This window comes from Chamaea fasciata, unplaced genomic scaffold (genome assembly GCF_029207755.1).
Source record: "Chamaea fasciata isolate MVZ Bird 193981 ecotype frontalis unplaced genomic scaffold, bChaFas1.0.hap1 SCAF_3, whole genome shotgun sequence".
Classification (NCBI taxonomy): domain Eukaryota; kingdom Metazoa; phylum Chordata; class Aves; order Passeriformes; family Sylviidae; genus Chamaea; species Chamaea fasciata.
Window position 1 is genome coordinate 43952314 of NW_027094088.1, and position 21743 is coordinate 43974056.

Genomic DNA, 21743 nt, shown 5'->3' on the forward strand with positions numbered 1-21743 from the left:
TCTGGTGCTGGTTCGGCGGCCTCACGGGGATAACCAGGCGGGTGCCCTCGTCAGGGGGGTCCCCAGACACTTCAGAGGCGGCCCTGCTCGGGCTGTCCGGCCCCCCACCCCGAGCTTGCCATCACCCAACAGAGGCGGGAGAGGCTCGGCCGCTCGGCCGGGCGGGCGCGCCCAGGGGCTGAGGCCGCCCCGGGAGGGTGAGGCCGCCCCGCCCGGCCCCGCCCGAGGGCCGCCTGTGGTGGCAGCGGGCCCGGGGGCTCCCCCTGCCGACGGCCGGCGGGAGCGCGCGGGGTGGGGGGCGCGGAGCGCGCCCTGCCCTGCCCGGCCCCCGCCGCCGGCGCTTCGCAGGCGGCAGCGGCTCGCAGGCGGCAGCGCTGGCCCGCCCGTCTCCGTCCCTCCATCCCTGCCCGCCTCTCTCCCTGCCTGCTTCTCCCCCAGGGGCCAGGGCCAGCCCGGGGACCCTCTGCCACGGGGGCGCCGCCTCCCCGCTCGTTCGTTTCCTTCTTTTCCGCCTCTTACCTGGCCGGTGAGAGCCGCCGGCTCGCCCCGCCGGGAAGCCTGGGAGCCCCCCAGCCATCGCTGCTGCTCCCCATGGGGATCCGGGAGTTCCCCAACGGCTCCGCGCGGGGCAAAGCCGCCACGCTGTGAGTACCCGCGGGCCGGGCGGGCGGGCCGGGGGAACGGGGACACCACCTCACCTCACCCTGCCCGGCGGCGCCGCCCGCTCCCGGGGGTCGCTCCGGTGCAGGGCGGCGAGGAAAGTTGCGGGCGCCGCGGGCTCGGGCCGGCTCTCCTGCCGGCGGGGCTCCCGCCGCCAACTTCGCCCGGGGCCGGCGGAGGGCGGCGGCGCTGGCAGCGCGGCCCCGGGCTGACGCCCCTCTCCCGACCCGCAGCGGCATGCGGCGCTCCCCCGATGTCAGCCCCCGGCGGCTGTCCGACATCAGCCCGCAGCTGCGCCAGCTCAAGTACCTGGTGGTGGACGAGGCCATTAAAGAGGACTTGAAGTGGTCCCGCTCCGTGGAAGACCTCACCAGCGCGTCCGTGGGGCTCACCTCCATCGAGGAGCGCATCCTCCGCATCACCGGCTACTACGGCTACCAACCCTGGGCCGCCAGCTACAAACGTGAGTCCCCCGCACCGACGGACGGGCAGGAGGGGTTGCCAGGACGGGGGCGAGTGGGGGCAGCCCGGAACCTGCTGAGGGGTTCGATGGGGGTTCGAGGGGCCGATCGCTTTACCGCTGGTACAAACCTCGCTCCGTGGAAGGAAGTGCTCTTACTCTCGGCGAAGAATTCTATGCCCGTGTTGCCTTAGTCCTTTGGCAGTGGCTGGTTTGCGAGAGCGTGGTGCTAAGAATGATGACAGCTAAATTCTGCTAAGAAAATAGGTCAAATATTTGTCTTCATGTTGCAGGCATACTTAGCAACGGTGATTACCGTGGGTTGGCAGCTGTGTAAAAGCCCCTGCACGCTCATGCACATACCATTTCCACAAGTAATGCATTATCAGTGTGTGTTTCCGTTGTTTTAGGTGTCTGTCAAATTTTCACAGCACTTGAACTGAATGATCTGTCTTTTCCTATGTCGAGTGGAACTGGTTCTTTCATATGCATACACTTGAGAAAGAGACTTCCAATGATAACGATATGAGGAGAGGTGTAGCTGTATTCCTTCACATACGATTTACAAAGGAAGCATTACCTCGAGTCGTTGTAATATATCAACTAGAATTATTTTGTGTGTAGTGCCCTATTTCTTGTCCATCTTTCATCATGTTTATGTCAGTCGTACGCATTAAAAAGTTTTAGAATACTTTACCAATTAATTGAAGTCATAACATTAATTTGGTTGTTTTAAGGTCGTTTGTAACATCACAGGGGGTTTTGTTGATGAAAGGATTCTGCTGTAACGGAAGTGGCTGCTGTGTTGGAAACACTGGCTCTGATAAAGTGGTTGTTTTCATATTGTACTTCGCTATGTATTAAGTGCAAATGTTCTGAAATATTTACTACTGGATTATCTATGTGGCAGTGTGTTTAATAATGGAATAGAAAGATACAAGAATGCATGGCACACAGTACTAGTTTAGTTTTTTCTGAGGGAGAGCTGCTACTGATTGCCTGAAAATAGGACTTTACTAATAAATATTCTAATACTCTTCTATGAGAGCCTGTTTAAATTTTTTTTTCTTTGATGGCAGTTATGACAGAAATATTGGATATTTGCTACTTAACTCACTAGGAGTTTGGTATTTCTATAAGAGCAGTTCCAGTGCCTGGACTGGGGCTGTTCTTGAGAGCAAAGCTTATTCAGGCCAGTTTTAAGGATCAGATCATATGTGGATGCCAGACTGAGTTGGATGTTAATGATTCTATCTGACAGAGTGACTAATAGTCTAGCTGAAGTCACACTGAGCTGCTATGGCTGAACCTTCTGAAATAATAAAGGTCATGCTGGCTCCTCAATTATAACCTATTTGTTGAAATTTATAACTCTGTCTGAAAAAGTTAATAGCAAGCCTAAGCCTGCTATTCTAGTTCCCTTTTTTTTTCTCCTAATTCGATCTGAATAACAAAATTACAGACTTGAGTTATAATGGTGGGAAATAAATATTCAAAGTGTCTGAGTTTCATAAATGTATGTCTAAAAATAATAGGTTATGTGAATTTCTTGCAAATTTTAAATCTGAGTTACTAGGAACATAAAAGGACACATGGAAGAAAAGATACATCTCTGCAGCGTGGTTTAAGGAGAGCCATGTTGATCTGCATCAGCTGAATAGCTGACTGAGTAGGGTATATCATCTAAAGTGGGAAGACATCTTTGTCACAGCCTCTTTGAAGCATCTTTGAATACTCCTTCAAGTTGGCCTGATGTCTAATTTTGGGATATGGACTTTCCATGTGACTTTGGAATTAGAAAATTTATTTGGCTCAAGTACTGTGAACAAATGATTTTTGTTAAGCTCAGATTGCAACCTGGGTACTTTCTGTCGTCTTATTTTGCATCCTTGTAGACATTTGGATGCACTACGATTGTAATTATGGACTGCATTATTAATGGACTTGCTTTGCAGAAAATAAGTCTATAATAATATCTGATCTAGATTTATTTAGTTTATCTCTCTTAGTGACATTCTTTTTATTGTAACTAAATTGCCTGTAGTGCCAGATCTACCTCTTTTGCATTGGAGTATATTCCTTTTGTACTTTATTTAGACTGTTTATATATATATATATATATATATATATATATATATATATATATATATATATATATATGGATATATAAAATTGTTTGAGAGATTCAGAAAGCTTTAGCTTATTTGGTTGTTTTTGTTTTAGCAAAACTCCATTAGGGAAACTACCAATGATAACCTGACGTAGTGTTACCATGACCCCAAAACTTGCTTGGAGAACAATTTGAAACATACTAGGATGCCTCAAGGTTATGTAGCAACTCCGGTGTTTAATATTCTTATAAATTAGTTGGAGAGAGCGGAGGAAGAAGTGAAAATGTGCTAAAGACACAAAGTGGTCTGGATTGGACAGAATGAGAAAGGACTCATAACGTTACCCTAGGGTCACCTGTCCCAGACAGGTGACTCGCTGAAATGTCAATAAATGTCATTCAGTTATCACAAGCCTGACATTTCCTGAAAATGCTAAAATTGCCTGCCAACTTTCACATTACATTGGCTGGTGGTTTTGGGACTGTACACAGCTCAGGGAAGACCTCTGCTGTTTGACTGCAAACCAGATTTTAGGAATTGGAATAATAATGTAGTGTTGTAACTCCTGTATGTTAGGATCCCTTCAGCAAATTTAGTGAAATACTGTAATTATGGTTATCTGCTCTCAAAAAATATTACAGGTGGCTCTGAGATGAGCAAGGAGAAAGAGTACAGGTGATCTGTAAAGAGCCTCAAGAGTTTTTGCTGTTTACCTTAAAGAGGTTGAAACAAAAGTATTGGAAAATACTGGCACATATTGCTTGGGCGGATAGAGAGTTTTTCTTCTTACTGTGTCATAAGAGAAAAAGGGCAGACTGGCAAAGAAGCTGAAAAGCCATCAATGAAAGACTGATAGAAAAAGAAATAATGTCGAAGAAAACATGTAATTTATTCTTGAGATGAAGATTTCAAGGAATTGTAATAGCAGAGACAAGATCTAGAATTTGATAAAATGGGAAACATATTGGAGAGAATTTTAAAATTCATTATCCAGAATTGGAACTACCCCCTCCTTAGGCTGTGAGGAAAATTTTCTTGAGGGTTTCCTGTGCTTCCCTCCATAGCATGTCAGCCTTTAGAAAGAGAATAAGAATGTTCCCATATCTAATCTGGTAGTTCTTATTTTTCTGAATTCTTTGATTTCCAGAGTAGCTAATTATGTGGTTAACTGCTCTCCAGTCTAAATCAAATACTATATGTCCCATGGGGAATATTTTGCAGAATGTGATTTGATTTTTCAAATATAAAGGCAGAGGGGAAGAAACAGATAAGATGTGGCCAGATTGTAGAATCATACTTTTGTGCAGCTACAAATGTAACAGAGCTCAACATTTGTGAAATTCTCATTGTCAGTAAGAGGTATGTTGACTTCTATTTTTTTCTTTTAGTTAGAACATACAGATCAAAGACTTTAATAAAAAAGTCCCCAAAACAATGCCATGAGACTTACAGATCTCATCAACAGTCTTCTTGTTGTATAGAGATGAAGCAGTTGTTAGAGCTGTATTAGCACTGCCTTTCTCTCCCATGAAGGTTGTGTGAATTCTCATGATTTCTGCCTCTGGAAGCCTGGGACTTCAGTTGAAGAGCAGAGGCAAGTTTGGAGGTAAACAGCCATATTTTAAGTTTCCATTTCACAGCATTGTCAGTTGGAATTAGTTTTCTAAATATTTTTCGAAGTATAGTTCCCTAGGAGCTTTTCTGCACTTGAAAAATACAGGTGTCACAAAACTCTTGGACTGTCCTCCTGGTCCGTATGGAAGATTTTAATGATTGCAGCAATTGGCAATTGGCAGGATGCTTGTTTCCACAGGAAACTTTCACAGCTCTCACCTTTGCCAAACATCCCTTTTTCTGTAACTAGGTCTATTTTCTGGTGATTCAATATCACAGCGTGTCATTATGTGATTAGTATTTTAAATAAATTCACGTGGGCTTGAGCCAGCTATCCCTATTTTGCAATCTCCTTCCTACAGATCACCTGCTTCTCCTCCTTATTTAAGATTAGGGTATTTCTTTTAAAGCAGGGACTTTTGTATATCCTTAGCATGTGTTCATAAATACAGACTTGTTGTGGACAAATCAGGATTATATGGGCCTTGGCCTCCCTCTTTTATTCACTTATATTCTTTGTGTGCTTACAGACATTTCCCTACCTGCACAAAGAAAATTAAGAGAATGGTATGTACTTTTAACTCCACTTAGTTCTGTTTATTAGGAATTGACTGCTGTCTGTGGATCATGGCTTGTGAACATACTCTGAGTCTTCGAACTTGTGAGTGATTCCAGGTTGTCCAAGTGATAACTTTTAAGAGACATGATGTTCAGGTGAAAGGGAAAGATTGTGTCCACTAAATGGTGTTCTCTGGCTTTGCTTCTCCCTGCTACTTTAAATATTAATTTTCATATTTTTAGTGTTTCTTCATAGTTATTTCAGCAATAACAAAATTAATTATATCATTTTAGTGCACAAAATTTCAATATAGTACTCATCCACTGTGTAGCACATTAGTTCTTGACCTGAATGTGGAATTTAGGTGCTGACACCAATATCAGTAACATTCTGGAACACAGTGGCTGAATAGCCTGAGGATTGCACAGAAAGCATGATTGTCTGATTATGCCAATCAGAGAATTATACCATAGAATGATTTGGGTAAGAAGAGACCTTAAAGGTCTGCCCTGCCGTAGGCAAGGACATATTCATCGGACCAGCCGGCTCAAATCCTCATCTGGGTTGGCCTTGAACACTTCCAGAGGTGAGGTGCTCCCAACTCTTCTGGGCAGACTGTTCCCAGTTGTAGACTTTGATAGCCTTTCAAGATAAGAGTTTAGTGCTGGTTTTAGCTAATTAAATGTATGAGTACTGTACCCTTATAAATATTAGAGTATCTGTTATACAGCTAAAGACCAGTGTTCCCAACTGATCCTCAGTGTTCCTCCTTATGATTTTCTTTTCATGTGCCACTGAATGATGAAATTTCACAGTTGCTAAAAGCAAATCCAGTGAGGATATGAATCAAGAGAAATTTGTGCAAATACTATTTTCTTGTATTTGCATCTGAGGGAGAATTTAACTTACTTTTTGAGGTGATGTACTCCAGAAGTTCAAAGACATAAGTTGAAGATTAAATTTTCTCTGGGGAAAGCCATTTGTAGGCCAGCTGTAAGCAATTAATTTAAACTGATTGCTTGCTTTCCAGTGCATAAATACTGAATGTAATAGGTTTATAACTAATGCAAGTCTTGGTGGTATCATTCATGTTGCTGTTTCTGAGGTCAAATGATTGTGTGAGAATCTTGCTTTTCAGGTGAGAACATGGAGTAAGCTCTAGGTGTCTTGCTTGGTGCAACTATCCAAGTTTCTCTTCCCAGGGTCAAATCTATAGATCACCAGCCCTTCTACAGCACCCAATCTGTAGGTCATCACTGAAGCTTAGAAGAGGAATAAAAATATATACTTTATATATACATGTATTTTTAATAGGCTTGTCTGAGGCCTGATTTATTTTTTAATCAATGCTCTTCAACTCTTCATTGTCAGTTCTAACATTGTCAGTACTAACACCAGTAATTTTTATGTTACCAAGAGAACCTAAGAAAACATGGTAACACCTACAGGCAAAAGAAAGAAATGGTGATGAATTTCATTGCAGATTTAAAAGTACTGTAGCGTTGTTGTTTCAGACGTCAGTTGCAGTTATCTGCTGCAAACTAAACTGACATGTGGTGATACATGAACCAGGGGTATTCCTGACTTAGGTCCACATGACAGCTCACACAAAAACTTCTAAGGCAATTTCCTCATTATGAAGTAGTTACTGTGACTGAGAAGAGCTGTCCCCAGAAACAGTCTCTAAGTATTTCAGAGACATAATCACAAGTCTGTTTGTATCCCAGATACTACAGGATATGTTTCTCTTTTGAAAGGGGACCCATTGGCTCTTGTGGGTTTTAGCTCTCTGAGTGGTCTTGCATTTGAGAATGAGCACAATCTGGCCACCTGAGGCAGGCCAGAGCAGTACAGGTACTGAATACTGAGCAGCTGCAAAAATGCCTGGTGAATATTTAGAGAAAAAGCCTTTCAGGATCTTCTTTTTCAAGACAATTCCAATAGAGAAAAACATGGGGGTTCTTAGGCTTTTGAAAATTGGTTAGACTTTTTTTGGCCAGTACTAAATAGAAAACTGGTTCCTGTTACACTATAGAGCTTAATTAATCACAAACTTTAGGTTTTAAATTTCTTGCTGGCAAGCCAAGCAAATTCTCATTTAAACTGGTCTGCTAAACATTTTTGATTATTTAATAAATATTTAGTAAATGGTAAATGCTTAGTGGATATTTAGTAACTTGTTTACTAAATGGTTTTAATTGTGTAGTATTAAGTAACCACCACTTTTTACTAGGCAGATGAATATTTTGTGGTTTGTATCTAGTTTTCATAGTGAAGAAACTAAAAATTACCGCCAAAATGGGCCATCTTTTTTTGTTTGTTTGTTTGCTGTTTAAACAAATTAATTCATTGCTTTCAGTATTTTTCAGTGCAGATTTAATTACATGTCATCTTCAGCCATTTATGCAAAGCAGTTCATGGGACAGCAATTAAGAGTCTTCTGATTTCCAGCATTCATTTTATGCCCTTAATGACTATTATCATTGAATGCTGCTGTGTTAGAATATAGCAGTGAAGTCTCCACCATGATAACCTACTGCCAAACCTAGCTGTGCATCTTTTCAATGTCAGGACCCATATTAGCAGCTTTGAAGAGTTACCTGGCATTTGAGAATCCTTCCACTTGAAAACTGCATTTATTTCCTTTTTTTTTTTTTTCACAGAAATGTGAACAACTAATCAAGAATAATGGATTGTTGCTAAAAACATATACTACTCTGAATTGATATGAAATAATGAGGGACCAAGGTAATTTTGAAAAAATAATTTTGAAACCATCAAGAATTATGAATGAATACTTATTTATTTTTGGAACTATTTTTATTGCAGACCCTTCCTCAGGGTAAATTTCTGTAATAGTTCTGGAGTGCACTCTGTGATGGATATTTGCAACTTTAAATAACAATTTCTTTAATAAAAGCAATTAATTGCACAAGATAATAGTATTGAAATCAGACTACAAAGCCCATGTTGTCCTACCGGGATATCAGATACTGTTATGTTACTGGAGTGTTACTGAAACACAAAGCCACCAAAGGACAACGACCAGCAATGCTCATTAGCTTAATAGCTAATTTTACTAGATTCTAGCTCATATCAGGTCTGTCTTCGAGGTGAGTTCTTGTGCCATAATCTCTCTTCCGTGTAATGAGGTGTTTGTGCTTTGTATTTCTTGTGTAAATTGCTAATAATTTCTGCCATTTACTTGAGATAAAATAAGCCTCAAGAGAAAGAGAGAGACTGCAACCACGTATAGTGGCAGAAATCTCTTGCCAATGGCAGGGATCTGGAATCAGGTGATCCTTAAGGTTCCTTCCTACCCACATTGTCCTATGATTCTATAGAAAAGTTATGTCAAGGCCACTTTGGCCCTTTGGCAAGTGCCATCCTTTGGAGCACAGGGGTGTAGTTATGTCCCTCTTGCTGTTTTGGAAGCTGAAGCCATAGACTTTCTGCTGTTGCTTGTGTATGATGACTACTCTGAGAACAGTAATAAAATGAGCAGTTATGTTTGCAGAAACTTATGTGCAGATCATGGTTCCTACCTAGGCAATAGCTTGCCTTCATGTGGTACACCTTATTGTAGAAACCACTTCCCTGAGTATTTATGATTCCCTGTTCGTCTTCACTAGGCACATGCTCTTTCATCCCTCAGCATATCCTTGGAAGAAAAAAAGAATGCTGTGATTGTGTGGAAGATCATAGAGAAATATTTTCTTTATGAACCACTACATGAAGTATTCCTAGCAGAAGGGATGCAGTGAAGGTATCCCTGATTTCATTTTCTTCAGAATTTGGGAAGCTTGTTCTCCAGTCAGTCCGCTCCCCTTATAAAAAAGTGCATCTGAATGGTTTCAGACACCTCTGTTTTTCTCTGGAACTTGAGGCCCTAATACGGTTCATTTTTTTTAACCAATTGGGCCTTATTTTGTTTCCTCTCATTTTGTTTCTCTGAGTGTATCTGGCCAACATAGGAGTTTATAGGTGTTTTCTGAGAAAAGCTCTTCCAGTGCTTGGAATTTAGGTGGCCTCAGATTTAAAAAAATAAAAGCAACATCACATAGCTGGTAGGATATATTAACTCAGCAAGCCAATCATCTAAGGCAAGGAAATTTGAATATTTGAGCCTCTCCAGGATAAAGGAATGTAACTGGCTTCTAGTGGAATAATAAGGCCTTAATCTTGCAATTAAATTTTCTTTTTGCTTTTCTGTAACTGGCCTCTGTCAAATAATTCTTGAAAAGTGCCTAATATGTCTAAAGGAAGAAAACAGATTTTCATTTCTGAATACTGGTGCAGAGTCCTATCAATCCTATTGATTATATTGCAATATAAATATTGTGGCAGAGCTGATCCAATAGTGACAACCCAAAGGGGCTTTTTTTCTTGACTCTTACATCAGAAATACCACAAATTTGGTGCTTTTCCTCGCTATCTCTTCACACCAGCTAAGGTACCAAAGCAGCATAGAAATTGACATGCTTGTCCACTGTCCAAGTGGAGCAGGCCAAGTCATTCCACCCTCAAGCTCGCTGTTGTGTTGTTTGTAGCCCTGCGGCAGCCTGAAGGCTCTGCCTCACTCAGGATATCTTGCTTTGGCTTTGCCAGGTCTGTGTGGTTGTGTGAACAGAGCACAGGTTTGTTCTCAGGTGGGAAGTAAAGCAAGGACCTGCTCCTTCAGAGTTGATGGGTTTGTGCGAGGATGGTGATGGTGTATTCATGGTCCTGTCCTGAAAGCATGGAGTTGTTTTTCCTTTCTCAAACAGCAACTGCTTTCCAGACAATTCAGTTCATTGGGTGTTCAGAAGGGATTATCTGCTTGAAAATTTTTGCCCTAGTTGGAATATGCAGTGCCAGGATTAATATCAACGGTGCAGTGTTTGCACCGTGAAACAGGAAATACAACTTCACGGCTTTATGATTCTGTTGTCTCTCCTGCTCACTGCATGCAATGTTTTTTGGAAACTTTAAGACTGATTTAATTAACATGCAGCCATTTATTTTGAACAAATGAAGATGGTAATCATGTTTACTTTTTCAGCTTAGATGCTAGCTACCTCTTATGCTTTTGGTTAGCACTCTCCATGGAACGGAAATTAATGACAGAAGCCATTGTTCCTTGTACTTTTGCTGAAATGATTTTTTGTTGCATAGCATTTAGTGTTCTACTGGCTTGGTAACTTCTCACTTGTGGGTCTTTCTTAGCTTCAGAAACAAAGCATTTATAATTTAAATAAATATGTTTATGTTTAATTACCAGAGGCTAGTTAAAGAGAAGAAATTACAAAATAATATTAAGGTAGAAAAAGGCAGTCAAGAAACAAACCCCTTAAGGTCAGTGGAGCCATGGAAAATGTCTTTAATTGAGTTAGGAAATTTGATTGCTTTCAAGTTGAGCAAGAGGAGTAAGAAAAGAGCAGAAAAGGCTATTCTTTTTACAGATTTGGCTTCCTGGCACTTTTACATCATATGTTGTGACTAGAGGCCTCTTTTGCTCAGGACTTATTTTTCAGCTATTTCTTACATACATTGCAAGTGTATTCCATGGGCCTGAATTTGGGAGCTTGGGTTTCATGCAAGCCAGAGATTATCCCCAGACAAGGTGAATTTTGGGGCATTCAGGAGTTCAAAAGTGATTTAAGTTTTCTTGATACACATGGGAATGACAGTTGGGTCTTGACTTGGAACATAAGCCCACATTCAGTTATTGTTGGAGGTATATCGTGGAACTCCTACATACAGCCATGTGAACTTTCTTCCAATATATGGAAGTAAAGTCCTCTTTATCAGTCTGGGAAATTACATGAGTAGGTATGAAAACCAGGTTTACATGAAGGAATAGAGCTACTGTGTGCATGGCTTCAGGAATTTCAGGAGGGTATTCGAATCCTGCCTGGTTTCTCCAGCTTTCTAGGTTGTCTTCGGAGAATATATGAAGAATGCACAAACACACCTTAAATGACCGCCTTCCCATGGTTGTTGGCTTGAAAGACTTATGAAGATCCTCTTAGAGGCTGCAGTGTGGAATTGGATCTCTGGTTCCAGTTCATAAAATTACTTCAGAGTCTTTGGGAAGTATTATTTGATAAATTATTTATTTAATAAAAAATATCCGTATTTGCTTTTCTTGTTTCAAAGGCAATTTGCTTTCAAACTTTATGCCTTAGTAACGTGTAGTTTAGTATCTGTAGGAAATTCCTTGCCTTTTGCAGATAGTGATTTCAAGAGATAGAGGGCTGTATATGTGTTCTGACTTCACCCAGGGTGAGAAGTGGTTTTGTGTTTTATAATATTTCTCCAAATGGAAGCAAAAATGGGAGTAAATCATAGAAGCATGGATGAATAATTTCTTTGTAGAGAAATGCATGGACAAGAAAGAAATCTTGTTCTGGGAACAATACTTTGTGCCTTCTGTGGCTGCTATGTGCATAGTGAAAACTGCATCTCACTGGAAATCATTCTGGCAAACAGTGTTAGGCATTCTGTATTTATTTCTACAAAATGAAAAGATTTTTGCATAGCATCTTTATAGGAATCTTTGCAATTAATATTACTTTAAAATGATACTCAGATACCAGAGTGTTTTATCTCTGCATGTCAAATTCTTTTGCACCCTACAATAGCATTTCTCTAAAGGCACAATATCTCATGTCTGTATGATGAAAATACACTGGAAGTGGTACTAAAACTAGAATCTTTAGAGTATAAGCCTAAACTCTCTTATTACTCTCTAGGTAGTTTTTGTTTTGTGATGGGCTTACTGAACAAGGGAAACAGGGGAATGCATCTCACCATTAGTACTGCATTTTTTAATGTATTATTTAGTTCCGCACTGATAATAATGAGAGAGTTAGAAAAGCTTTTGGGATGAATCCCTGCCTCCAACCAAGCCCATGGTACTTTTCTCAGTAACTTCAGTTAAGCCAGGTTTCAGCTACCAGGCTTAAGTCTTTGAGTTTGCCTTTTAAGCAGGCTTCCTGCTTTGTATGCTGAACATTTGTTCCTAAGGCAACTGCATCCAATTACACCTACCCATACATGGTCTTTATTATATGTTCCTGAGCACTACTGAGGAGTTCAATTTAAATTATAGAATAATTATTTCTTTTAATAGATGTGCAATTTTAAATTTCTTCAAATTTGGTGTTTAGTTAGTACTTAATAGCTTGTCCCAACATGAGTAGAAAGCATCTACAGGAATTGAGAATAGGCCGCTCTTTCTTCCCATTGCCTAGAAAACTGACTACCAGAGCCCAGGTGCTAAAAGGAGAATGAGCATATATACAATTGTTTACAGCTTTAGGTTAGGAGTAAAGGATTGAGGCTTCTAACAGGGTGTGCTATAGAAGCACCAGTGTAGGAAAAAAACTTCTCAAGGAGGTCTGTTACCAATAGAAAATTTTGAATTGCCCTAGGCTCAAACTCACATTTTTACTAAATAATAAAACATTGTTCACGTCTTTCCACTTCAGATGTAGACAAACAATCTGCCTGTACTAGAGTGGGTGTCACTAAATGGGTCTGAGGCAGAAGCCTTTTAAAGCAGTAAAAGAAAGGCATTCTAGTTCATCATTTGTATAAGCAGCAGTTTGGAAGCCAGTTAGTTTTTGGCAGCCCTGGCTCAGTCAGGTAAGGAATAAGAACATACAAACCCGGAACTCCATGCAAATATAAACAAAGGATAGTGTGCATTAGGACGAAATTAGAGCACTCTTGGAGAAATTTGAAATGCTTGACATAACAGAATGTTGTACATCCAGCTTAGGTTTTTGGTTTTGTTGCTCTTTTTGTTAAATTATCCCACCACAAAGCCATACGTTGATGGAGAAACTCCCTGATAAAGTTTAAAATCTGTCTAATGAAGCTGTTTGAGTTAGTGCATTAACCTCTTATCTCTTCATTTTCAAAGGCCAGAATTGTTCCATCTTCATGTTGGTAAAACTGATTGAAGCTAAGAGGCGTTTTGCCTAACTAAAACCGGCAACTAATGGCACGAAGAAATACTGCAGTCCTGAAGGGAATTGAGGTTTCTGGTCTGACTCTGGTCAGGTTTGTGAAAGCTGTGAAGTTTGGCAAGCTTGGTCACTCTTAAACCTCCAGAGAGTTCCAGACCATGCTCACCAAAGTATTTTTACAAACAAAATATACTGTATTGCAAGGCTAGACTTGCTTTTGCTATTAGAACTTGTTCTGCACTTTTCAAATGGAAGTGCAGAGTGACTGGATCTGGTCCCAGCTTCCAAGCGAGAGGATTTGTGTTGCAGCTATCTGTTGATATAAACATGTATAGAAAATTCCCTTCCAGCCAAGAGCATTCCCCTAGTGAATGTCTAGTGAATTCTTGTTTTCTTCTTTTTTGCCATGCAGAAGGCAATTAGACAGTTGTTATTTTTGATCCTCCAATTATCTATAAGAAAATGATCCTTCTTATTTATGCTAGGTGAGAACAGCACGGGAGCAATGAAACTACCTTTCTCTCTGAAGCAGTTCAAAGCAGGAAGAGGTAAAACAATCTCAAATGTTGAGGTAATTAGGACCTTGAAGCACTTTTTTGGAGGGAGGTTTGTAGAACGTCCGCAAAGTTGCAGGCCCAGCTGTAGGAGTTGTACCAGAGAAATAAGAGGTCAAGAGGCATAAAATAACCTGAACATTAACTGCTCTAGCTGAATTACTTGCACTGTAGAATAATTGGAAGGTACAACAAAATCAGCACCTTGCAGAAACGCTTCTTCTACTTGAGATGTATAGCTCTCGGTTAGTTCAAGGTTAAAATAGTTGCACTGTAATCTGCTTCGTGTAACAGCAGCTGATTTTACTAAAAGATAAGTGGTTATATAAATCTCAGCTCAATGTTGAAGCTGATGAATTTCACTGAAGGATTTCAATAAACAACGTTGCAAGTCTGATCCTTCTTGGGGTTTTTGTTGCTGTTGATTTGTTTCCCAATAGGCTGATTTAATGTCGTCTCATAAAGATGATTTCATTAGATTTTTTGCTTTTAGTGTTAAAATTAGAGCAATTCTCAACCTTTACATAATACAAATAATAATGCTCAAATAATTTTGCATTTACAAGCTTTTGGGACTAACTAATTAATTAAGTTTAAACATTATAGTAGTTATGATAAGGTAACATTTCAGGCATGTCAGCATTGAAGAAGCATTTGGACAAAACCTATAATAATATGCATTAACTTTTGGTCAGCCCTGAAGCTGGCGGTTGGATGAGATGATCATGGTAGGTTCTGTCCAGCTGAATTTATTCTATTTTTTTTCTACTTTCATCTGTCATAATTTTTTAATGTTAATGTTATGCCATTAAAATATTAAGGACCTTATCCAGCAACCAGAATAATATCTGAAAATACCCATGGGTGGAATTACAGCACCATGCATCTGCTTTGCAATTGAAAAATAGGTCTTTAGTGGTTTCATTTAGTAAAATGATGAGGAAGATGTATTTCGTTGGAATTACTGAGTTGCAAGGAAATGTCATTGCAACTATTTGATACATGAGTTTCAAGCCTGCAAAATTACCTATGAGTAACTCAAGCTATGCAGAAGCTGTGTGGCTAAAATTTTTTGTTTGTATATATTAGCTTTGAGAATGTTAATTATTTGTATTGCCCCAAGCAGTTGGTTTTAGCCAACAGTGAATGCAATTTTAAAAAAAAATACTAATTTAATATTCCTCACATCATAAAATATGATTTTTATTTGTCTATGCTGAGAATAGCTATCTATAAGATTGCATCTTAGCTCTCATATGTAAATTCTAAATCAAATTATGTGAATAGATTTTTTTGTTGTGTTTTTTTTTTTGGTTTTTTTTGGTGCAAACATAAATAATTCCATGCACTGTCAAAGTACTTGACTTCTCTTAGTCATTTTGTCCTTTTCAAAGTAATCACTGATCTATGCTTTAATTTTTTTTCAATGGTCTCGTCTTGTCATTTTTTCGGAATGTAATATAATCCAAAGTAATTTGCATGTGCTGAGCAATTTAGCTTGACACAAAGGTCTGCTTATATGGAAAAATTCTTGTGACAGGGTTTCTTTGTGGTTATTTAATACAAATTAAAACCTGTATAAATTAGTATTTTGATGGATGTTTGACTTATTTCAGAAAAATTTATTTCTTCAGGTAGTAAATCTGAGTGAGCAATTAGGCATTGTTGCAACATACTGAGAACTTAAGTCTTTGATACCTTGTTTGCAAGAAGCACCCTTTCCATAAGCATAAAATCCACTTCAAACCAAATACATCATTCATTTTATTTAAATTGGTTCTCTGTTGACTTGAATGAAGTAAAGTACTAATTAAACAGTACAAGCTTGTAGAATATAGCTTAAAATAAGTTGTTTGGAAAAGACAGGTAAAGGCAATTATCAGTTGTAGGGTTTGATGGCAACAGCATTAAGTTTTCAGATTTCTCTCTGAAATGGAACTATAGTTCAAATGCCCTGGATCCCAAATGCAGCATGTGACAAGAAACTGTAGCTACCTTTTCCTGGTGTTTTTGTTTTGTTTTGGTTGGTTGGTTGCTTTTTTGTTGTTGTTTTGTTTTGAGGTGTTTTACTTGTTTCGGGTTTTCTTAGGTGTTCAGATTTAACTCTGGGTCAGGGTTTTGGAAAGAAATTTTGTTACACACAAGCCTTAGAGACTTGTAGACTGTACAAGATTCATAGTCTCTTATGTAGAACACAACTCTTCGTGTTCTATATAAACATCCCTTATGGTCAGTCATCTTTAAGTAGCCACTATTAACCACACTTTATTTGCTAATGATTAGCTGCAATTTGAACAAAGAGAGAGTGTGGGGAGAGGGAGAGAAATTAATCTTACATGCTGGGAAGTGTCCTGTGGGAAGATGTACTGTTGCTTTCTGTTCTCCAGACAGGTCACTCTCTTACTCAGAGCCCTCAGCTTCTTCCTTTCTGCACTCTCTACCCCATTTACCACTTCAGTTGTCTTTTCTCTCAACTACTGATGATTTTTTTTCCTATCCTGTTTAGGTTTCTTATCTGTCACAGTGATATCTTTTTCTTTTTCTAACAGCTGGCTGCACTTGCAGCTGCCATTCTGGTCCCATATAAAGACCAGACCTAAAAGGAAAGGAAATTCAGAAACTCTGACAACATTCTGCACACTGATGTGTTAAAAAAATAAAAAACCCGGCTAATATGTCCTGAATTTTCTATGGGAAACCCAAAGAGATAAGGTGGCCAGTGATAGAAAGGCAACTCACAAAGCAGTTGGGGAAAAATGGCTAAGGGGGAGGCTGGTAAATAATAAGTTATACCAGTTAATTTTAACATTTAAAATGAGTGAACATAGGTTTCTAAATAGGGTTGGTGTTTCAAGTTGCTTTATGATAGGATCTGTACAACTCCTGGGCACCAGTATAAATATTACGAATGTAAAGTAGTATCTGTCCTGCAGACGCCTGTTTCCCAATCTATGTGTAGCCAGTCATCTCTAAGAATGAAATGGTAGTAAACTGTATTGAAGCTCTCTGCCTCCTTTAAACCAGTGTTTTCTGAAGAGCTGGACAAACTCTCTGACCTTCCCTCGCAGCTCCTGCAGGCGAAATGAGAAATGTCAGTTCACACAGAAAATGTCACATAACTCACCTGAGTTCTGGTTCTGATAGTCATGATGTGCTGGGCTATCCATATGCATATATATGGCAGTTAACAAAAATGATTTTGGCAGTAACAGAGCAACAGGGATACAATATGGAAATCTAAGGAAAACACACTGAATCAATTCACTAAGTAAAAGATTCAAAGCAAAATAAAACACAAAGTGAAAGAGATTTTTATGGAAGTGTAAGAGTACGTGGGTGAGATGCCATATGGAGCATTGGGTTGGGGGCAGCCAAATTTGCATCTGATGTGAGGTCTGTGAAATCTTGTAAGGAAATAAGTAGGATAAGAAAAACACTGAAGAATAGCAAAGGCATAGGAGAGGTCATGAAAGTTTCAAACAGGTCTGAAGAGCTAGAACTGGGAAGAAAACTAGGCTTCTCTTCTGTTGAAAATCTCAGAAGTGTCAAGGTTTCTGGTATTTTTATACATTTGATATACTCTTATTTAAATATATGATGAGTTCAAACATGAACAGATGAGCTGATTGCACCCCAAAGAAGTTTTGTTAAAAGGTGAGTACTAGCAGGGCTATGTGGCAATTGTACTCTTTTATTTTGTATGCAGGCAGAAAGGAAAAAGCAACTTAATCTGAAATAACCAAATGAGAAAAACCCACAGTCTATTATCAGTAAAAAATTACCTTTCCATATAGCCATATAAATACTTAAAGAGAATGTTAAGAAGATTCCTTCAGTTTAGATTTCCTTCTTTCTGTACTATATCCTAAGCTTCCATAATAAACAAAAATAGTGGCCAGATCTTGGTTATGCCTTTTCTCACCTAGTATTGTTTCCTGACTTAGAAATCTGTTGGCCAGCAAACTCAACTGTTCCTGATAAGGAAGAGAGAAGAGAGACATCTTCCATGGAAAGTAGATTCTGGGGACAGTGAGGTACAATTGGGTGATCTTGGAAAAAGAAGCAGGGTCTACCTGTTGTTTTCTACAGACATTTAGACTTGCATCAGTCCAGGATAAGAGGAATACAAGGAATGGAGTAACATATTGATGTGGTCTGTGCTCTAGAAGTGGTTTATACTGGGAAGTTTTCTAAGAAAATTTGTTCCTGGCAAAATTACACTGGAATACACAGTTCTCTCCCTCCTTTGCTTGTTGGCTGAGCCTGTCCATATGCAATATTCCAGATATCCAAATCAAGATTTTCATCCTGATGTTACAGTGTTCTGTGCTTTCCATTGATTTAAGTATAAATATGATTCACACACATGCAAACCAAATGCATGTGCGTGCAGTGTTAGCAGCCAGTACTGTTGGACTTTTAGTGTTACCTTGGTGAAATATGTGTCCCTGAACAGAAACAGCTATCAGAACACTTGTTTTATCAGAACAAGTGCCACAGGAGGACTGACATGCTTGGTTCGTTTCTTTATGTTGACTGATTGTTCTTGCAAACCATTTCCCCCCTCTCTTTCGAATAATTTAATTTGTTCGCTTCTATAAAGCCCGTTAGTTTTGCACTGAATTTATAGGCTCTATCCCAGCTATGGATTTGTTCATCTAAGGCATTTTGGAAAAGTCTTAATTAAGCCTTTTCTGCAGTTGGAGCAATGAATATTGTAGTTTGACAACCAGTTATTTCAACCTGCATAGATCACTCCTTGAGTGGTGTTCATAGAAAAATGGAAATATTAGTAAGGGAGTTTGAAAGAAAGTCTATGGACAATGCTTTTTTCCCGGCCAGAAGAAACAAGGCAAACCTCTTTCGGGAAAAAACAGAGGGAAGGCATTAGAAAAGAAATTAGTGCCATTTTCCTGTGACTAAGCTGTTCTGCTAAGAAGTCTGTAAGCACCCACAGGGTACTAAGATCCCTATTTTGGATGCTCAGTGGAATTCAGAGGCAGATTTTTTTTTTTTTTTAATTTATAACTTGGAATGTGCATTGAAAATTTATTTCAAAATATTGGAAATTTTTGTGTTGTCCATGATGTATAATGTTGAGCATGGATGAATAAAAGTATAATTTAAAATAAAATGACAATAGAGTTATAATGGGAAAGTTTGAATTTTTTAAATGCTTTTTATTCAGTAAGGTTTAGCATCCACAGACAGGGTATAGTAACCAGAAAACACCACAATTACATTGCCAAGCCCCAAATCAGATGTGTTTATTCTGGACTGGTACACTCCTTTTAATTTAGACTTTCTAACAGCTGGATACAGCCCATTAGTTCTTAGAACATTTCTTTCCGGTAACTCCTGTTACTTGAGGATAGAAATATAGGAATTGCCATGGTTGCTGAGTTAAGTCTATCTAATTGTTACTTAGCCTTCAAGAGAAAGAAAGGCTAGGTAGGTCTGAAAAAGTGTTATGAGAGAACCTGTCCAGAAAGTTGCTGTTAGCTTTTTGTTTTTTTTCTTTTTTTTCCCCTGATCCCTTAGAGTTAGCTGGTAAAAATAGGAGTTCACATATTTAAATTCAGGTTTCGAATGTTTTGGCAGGTGGCGTCTTACAGGTTCAGATAGCATCTTAAAATAATCCAACAGCTTGCCTAGGTACATTTAAACTGCAAAATAGAATGTATTGTGCCAGTTATGATAAATTATATGAAGTAATTATATTTGGCCATGCAAAAAACAGTGCACTTTACTGATTTGATTGCCATTGATTTACTTCAGAATTCTCAAATACCTGACAAGGTAGAACAGGACTGAAAGACAACAGCAATCTGATCATGAAATCATGTTTTGCTAAGCAGTAAAAAAAGCCGAGCTACCAAAGTGACAGTGAAAAAAAATCAGAACATGATGTCATCCCCCCTTATGCCATGTGTCTTAGGAAACAAACTTGTCTGAAATGGGAACAGAAGCAGGTGAACCAGATAAAGGAGTATAGCCTAAAATATTTCTGGGTCTCAAAAGTATAAGAAGTAGCTGCACTGATGCCTAGACATTCCACACAGTTTTGGTGAAGGACAGGAAGATGAAAAAAGTAATTTTTAATTTTCAGAAGTATTATCAGAAGATAGATTAATTTTCTTCTTGGTCTGTTTCTCAAATTAAATTATGTGTATTTTTTTTCTGCAACCAAGAGGCTTTTACAGAAATATAACTACAGTTCAGTTACAGGGGCATTCATCCCCATTAAGTAAAAAGCAAGCTGATCACATACTTAAAGTGTTGAAAAATGCAAAAAGTTTTTGAATGTAAAGTGTAAGTAAAAATTCACTTATTCTGTTTCACAATATCACTCTTGTGAAAGTTTGTCTTTAATGGAGTTCAGATTTTCAGTTATTGTTATGTTTTCAAATGTATATAACATTTTATTTCTAACCTTGTCTCTCATGCTAGGTTTTTTCACATACTGGAACTACCTCTTGAAAGTTTTTCCTACATGGTATCCAAACAGACCTGTAACCTGATAACAAGTATTAGTTTTGAATATTGCTCCCAGCTTGTCCAGGCATTAGGTATATTTTGTGATTTTTTGCCACTGTGTTTCCTCCCCAGACCAGTTCTGTTTGTATCCTTGTTATACCCTCATTTGATCCTGTTTATTTTGTACTATTGGGGGAAAAGTGCTCTAAATAATAATTCTCTTACTGATACTGATGGTCCCAGTTTAGCTGGATTCTGAATGTTACCATAATATAAATATTAGTAAGTTATGCCCACTGGTTGTAATGCCAAGGCTTGGTGTGTTTCTTGTCTGACATGGGGAGGCTGAAGCCCTGCAAACCTGTCAAATGACATCCTTTGTGACATGGCTGGGAAGGAGGGATTGTGGGCGGTTTATTATTTAATGGGAACTAGCTCATGGAGTCAGACAAAGCATTTGGACTCTCCCAGTATTGCTTGAAAAAAGACATCTGTATTAGTTGCATAAATGTTTTTCTTTTCTTTAACAGAAAAAGGTAATTGAGAGAACTTTCCTGTTTATAACATCTATAAATATGAGATGGGGTGTTTGGATTTGCTGTAGAAGTTTGTTAGAAAATGACTCGAAGAGGAATGCTATTCTCTTTTCACGTGTCCTGCAGGATAGTTTTGGACCTTTACATGTCTTCTTGAGTGACCTGTAATAATCACACTGAGAGGTGAGTGACCTCAGACTGGGGGCAGCCTGAATCTTTCAGGTGCACGCTGCTCCACAACTTGGATGTTTTACAGATTTTTAAATTTTTTTTTTTTCACCAATTCCAAGGTGACTAATGCATTCAGAAAGATTACATCATGTTAATTATCAAGAAGTACTTGACAAGTTGTGTTCTTTCCCAGGGTGGAAGTGTGAAGTGCAGGAACATAAATTAAGCCTTGTGCAGAACAGGCTGATATAGGAAGTGACTGGAGATGGGATAGACAATAGTCTTATTTTGTTATAAGCAGACTAAAGTAATCTCTGAATGTAAGTTCAGGAGGAACAGAATGACATTTAGCACTATTCTTGGCGGTGACTTTTCTTAACACCTGGTGAGTTGACCTGTCAACAGATACTCGCAGGAAATGATGACAACCCAGAGAGGGAAGTGAATGGCTTGAGTGATGGCCTCTTCCCTCTCTGGTTACTGTGGCTGATAGCTCCCTCCTGTATGGTTTTTCCCATTATTTAATTCTTTCATGCATTCCACAGGAAAGGGGGCATACTGTACCAGGAAGGAACCTCTGAGAAAATTTCTGGTTTTGATGTTCATGCTTCTGCAATATGATGGCATCTGCAAGGAAGATGTTCTC

The 21743-nt window shown here is 39.2% G+C and overlaps 1 protein-coding gene across 1 annotated transcript in view; it reads left to right on the forward strand.

The window, feature by feature from the left end:
• Nucleotides 1-480: 480 nt before the first annotated feature.
• The window catches only part of SLC35F3 (solute carrier family 35 member F3), a 163015-nt gene continuing 141752 nt past the window's right edge, over nt 481-21743 (forward strand). The window contains exons 1-2 of the mRNA XM_066178800.1: nt 481-644; nt 894-1123. Of these exons, the coding sequence (XP_066034897.1) occupies nt 592-644; nt 894-1123 (283 nt within the window). The 5' untranslated portion in view covers nt 481-591. The remainder of the gene's footprint in view (nt 645-893; nt 1124-21743) is intronic.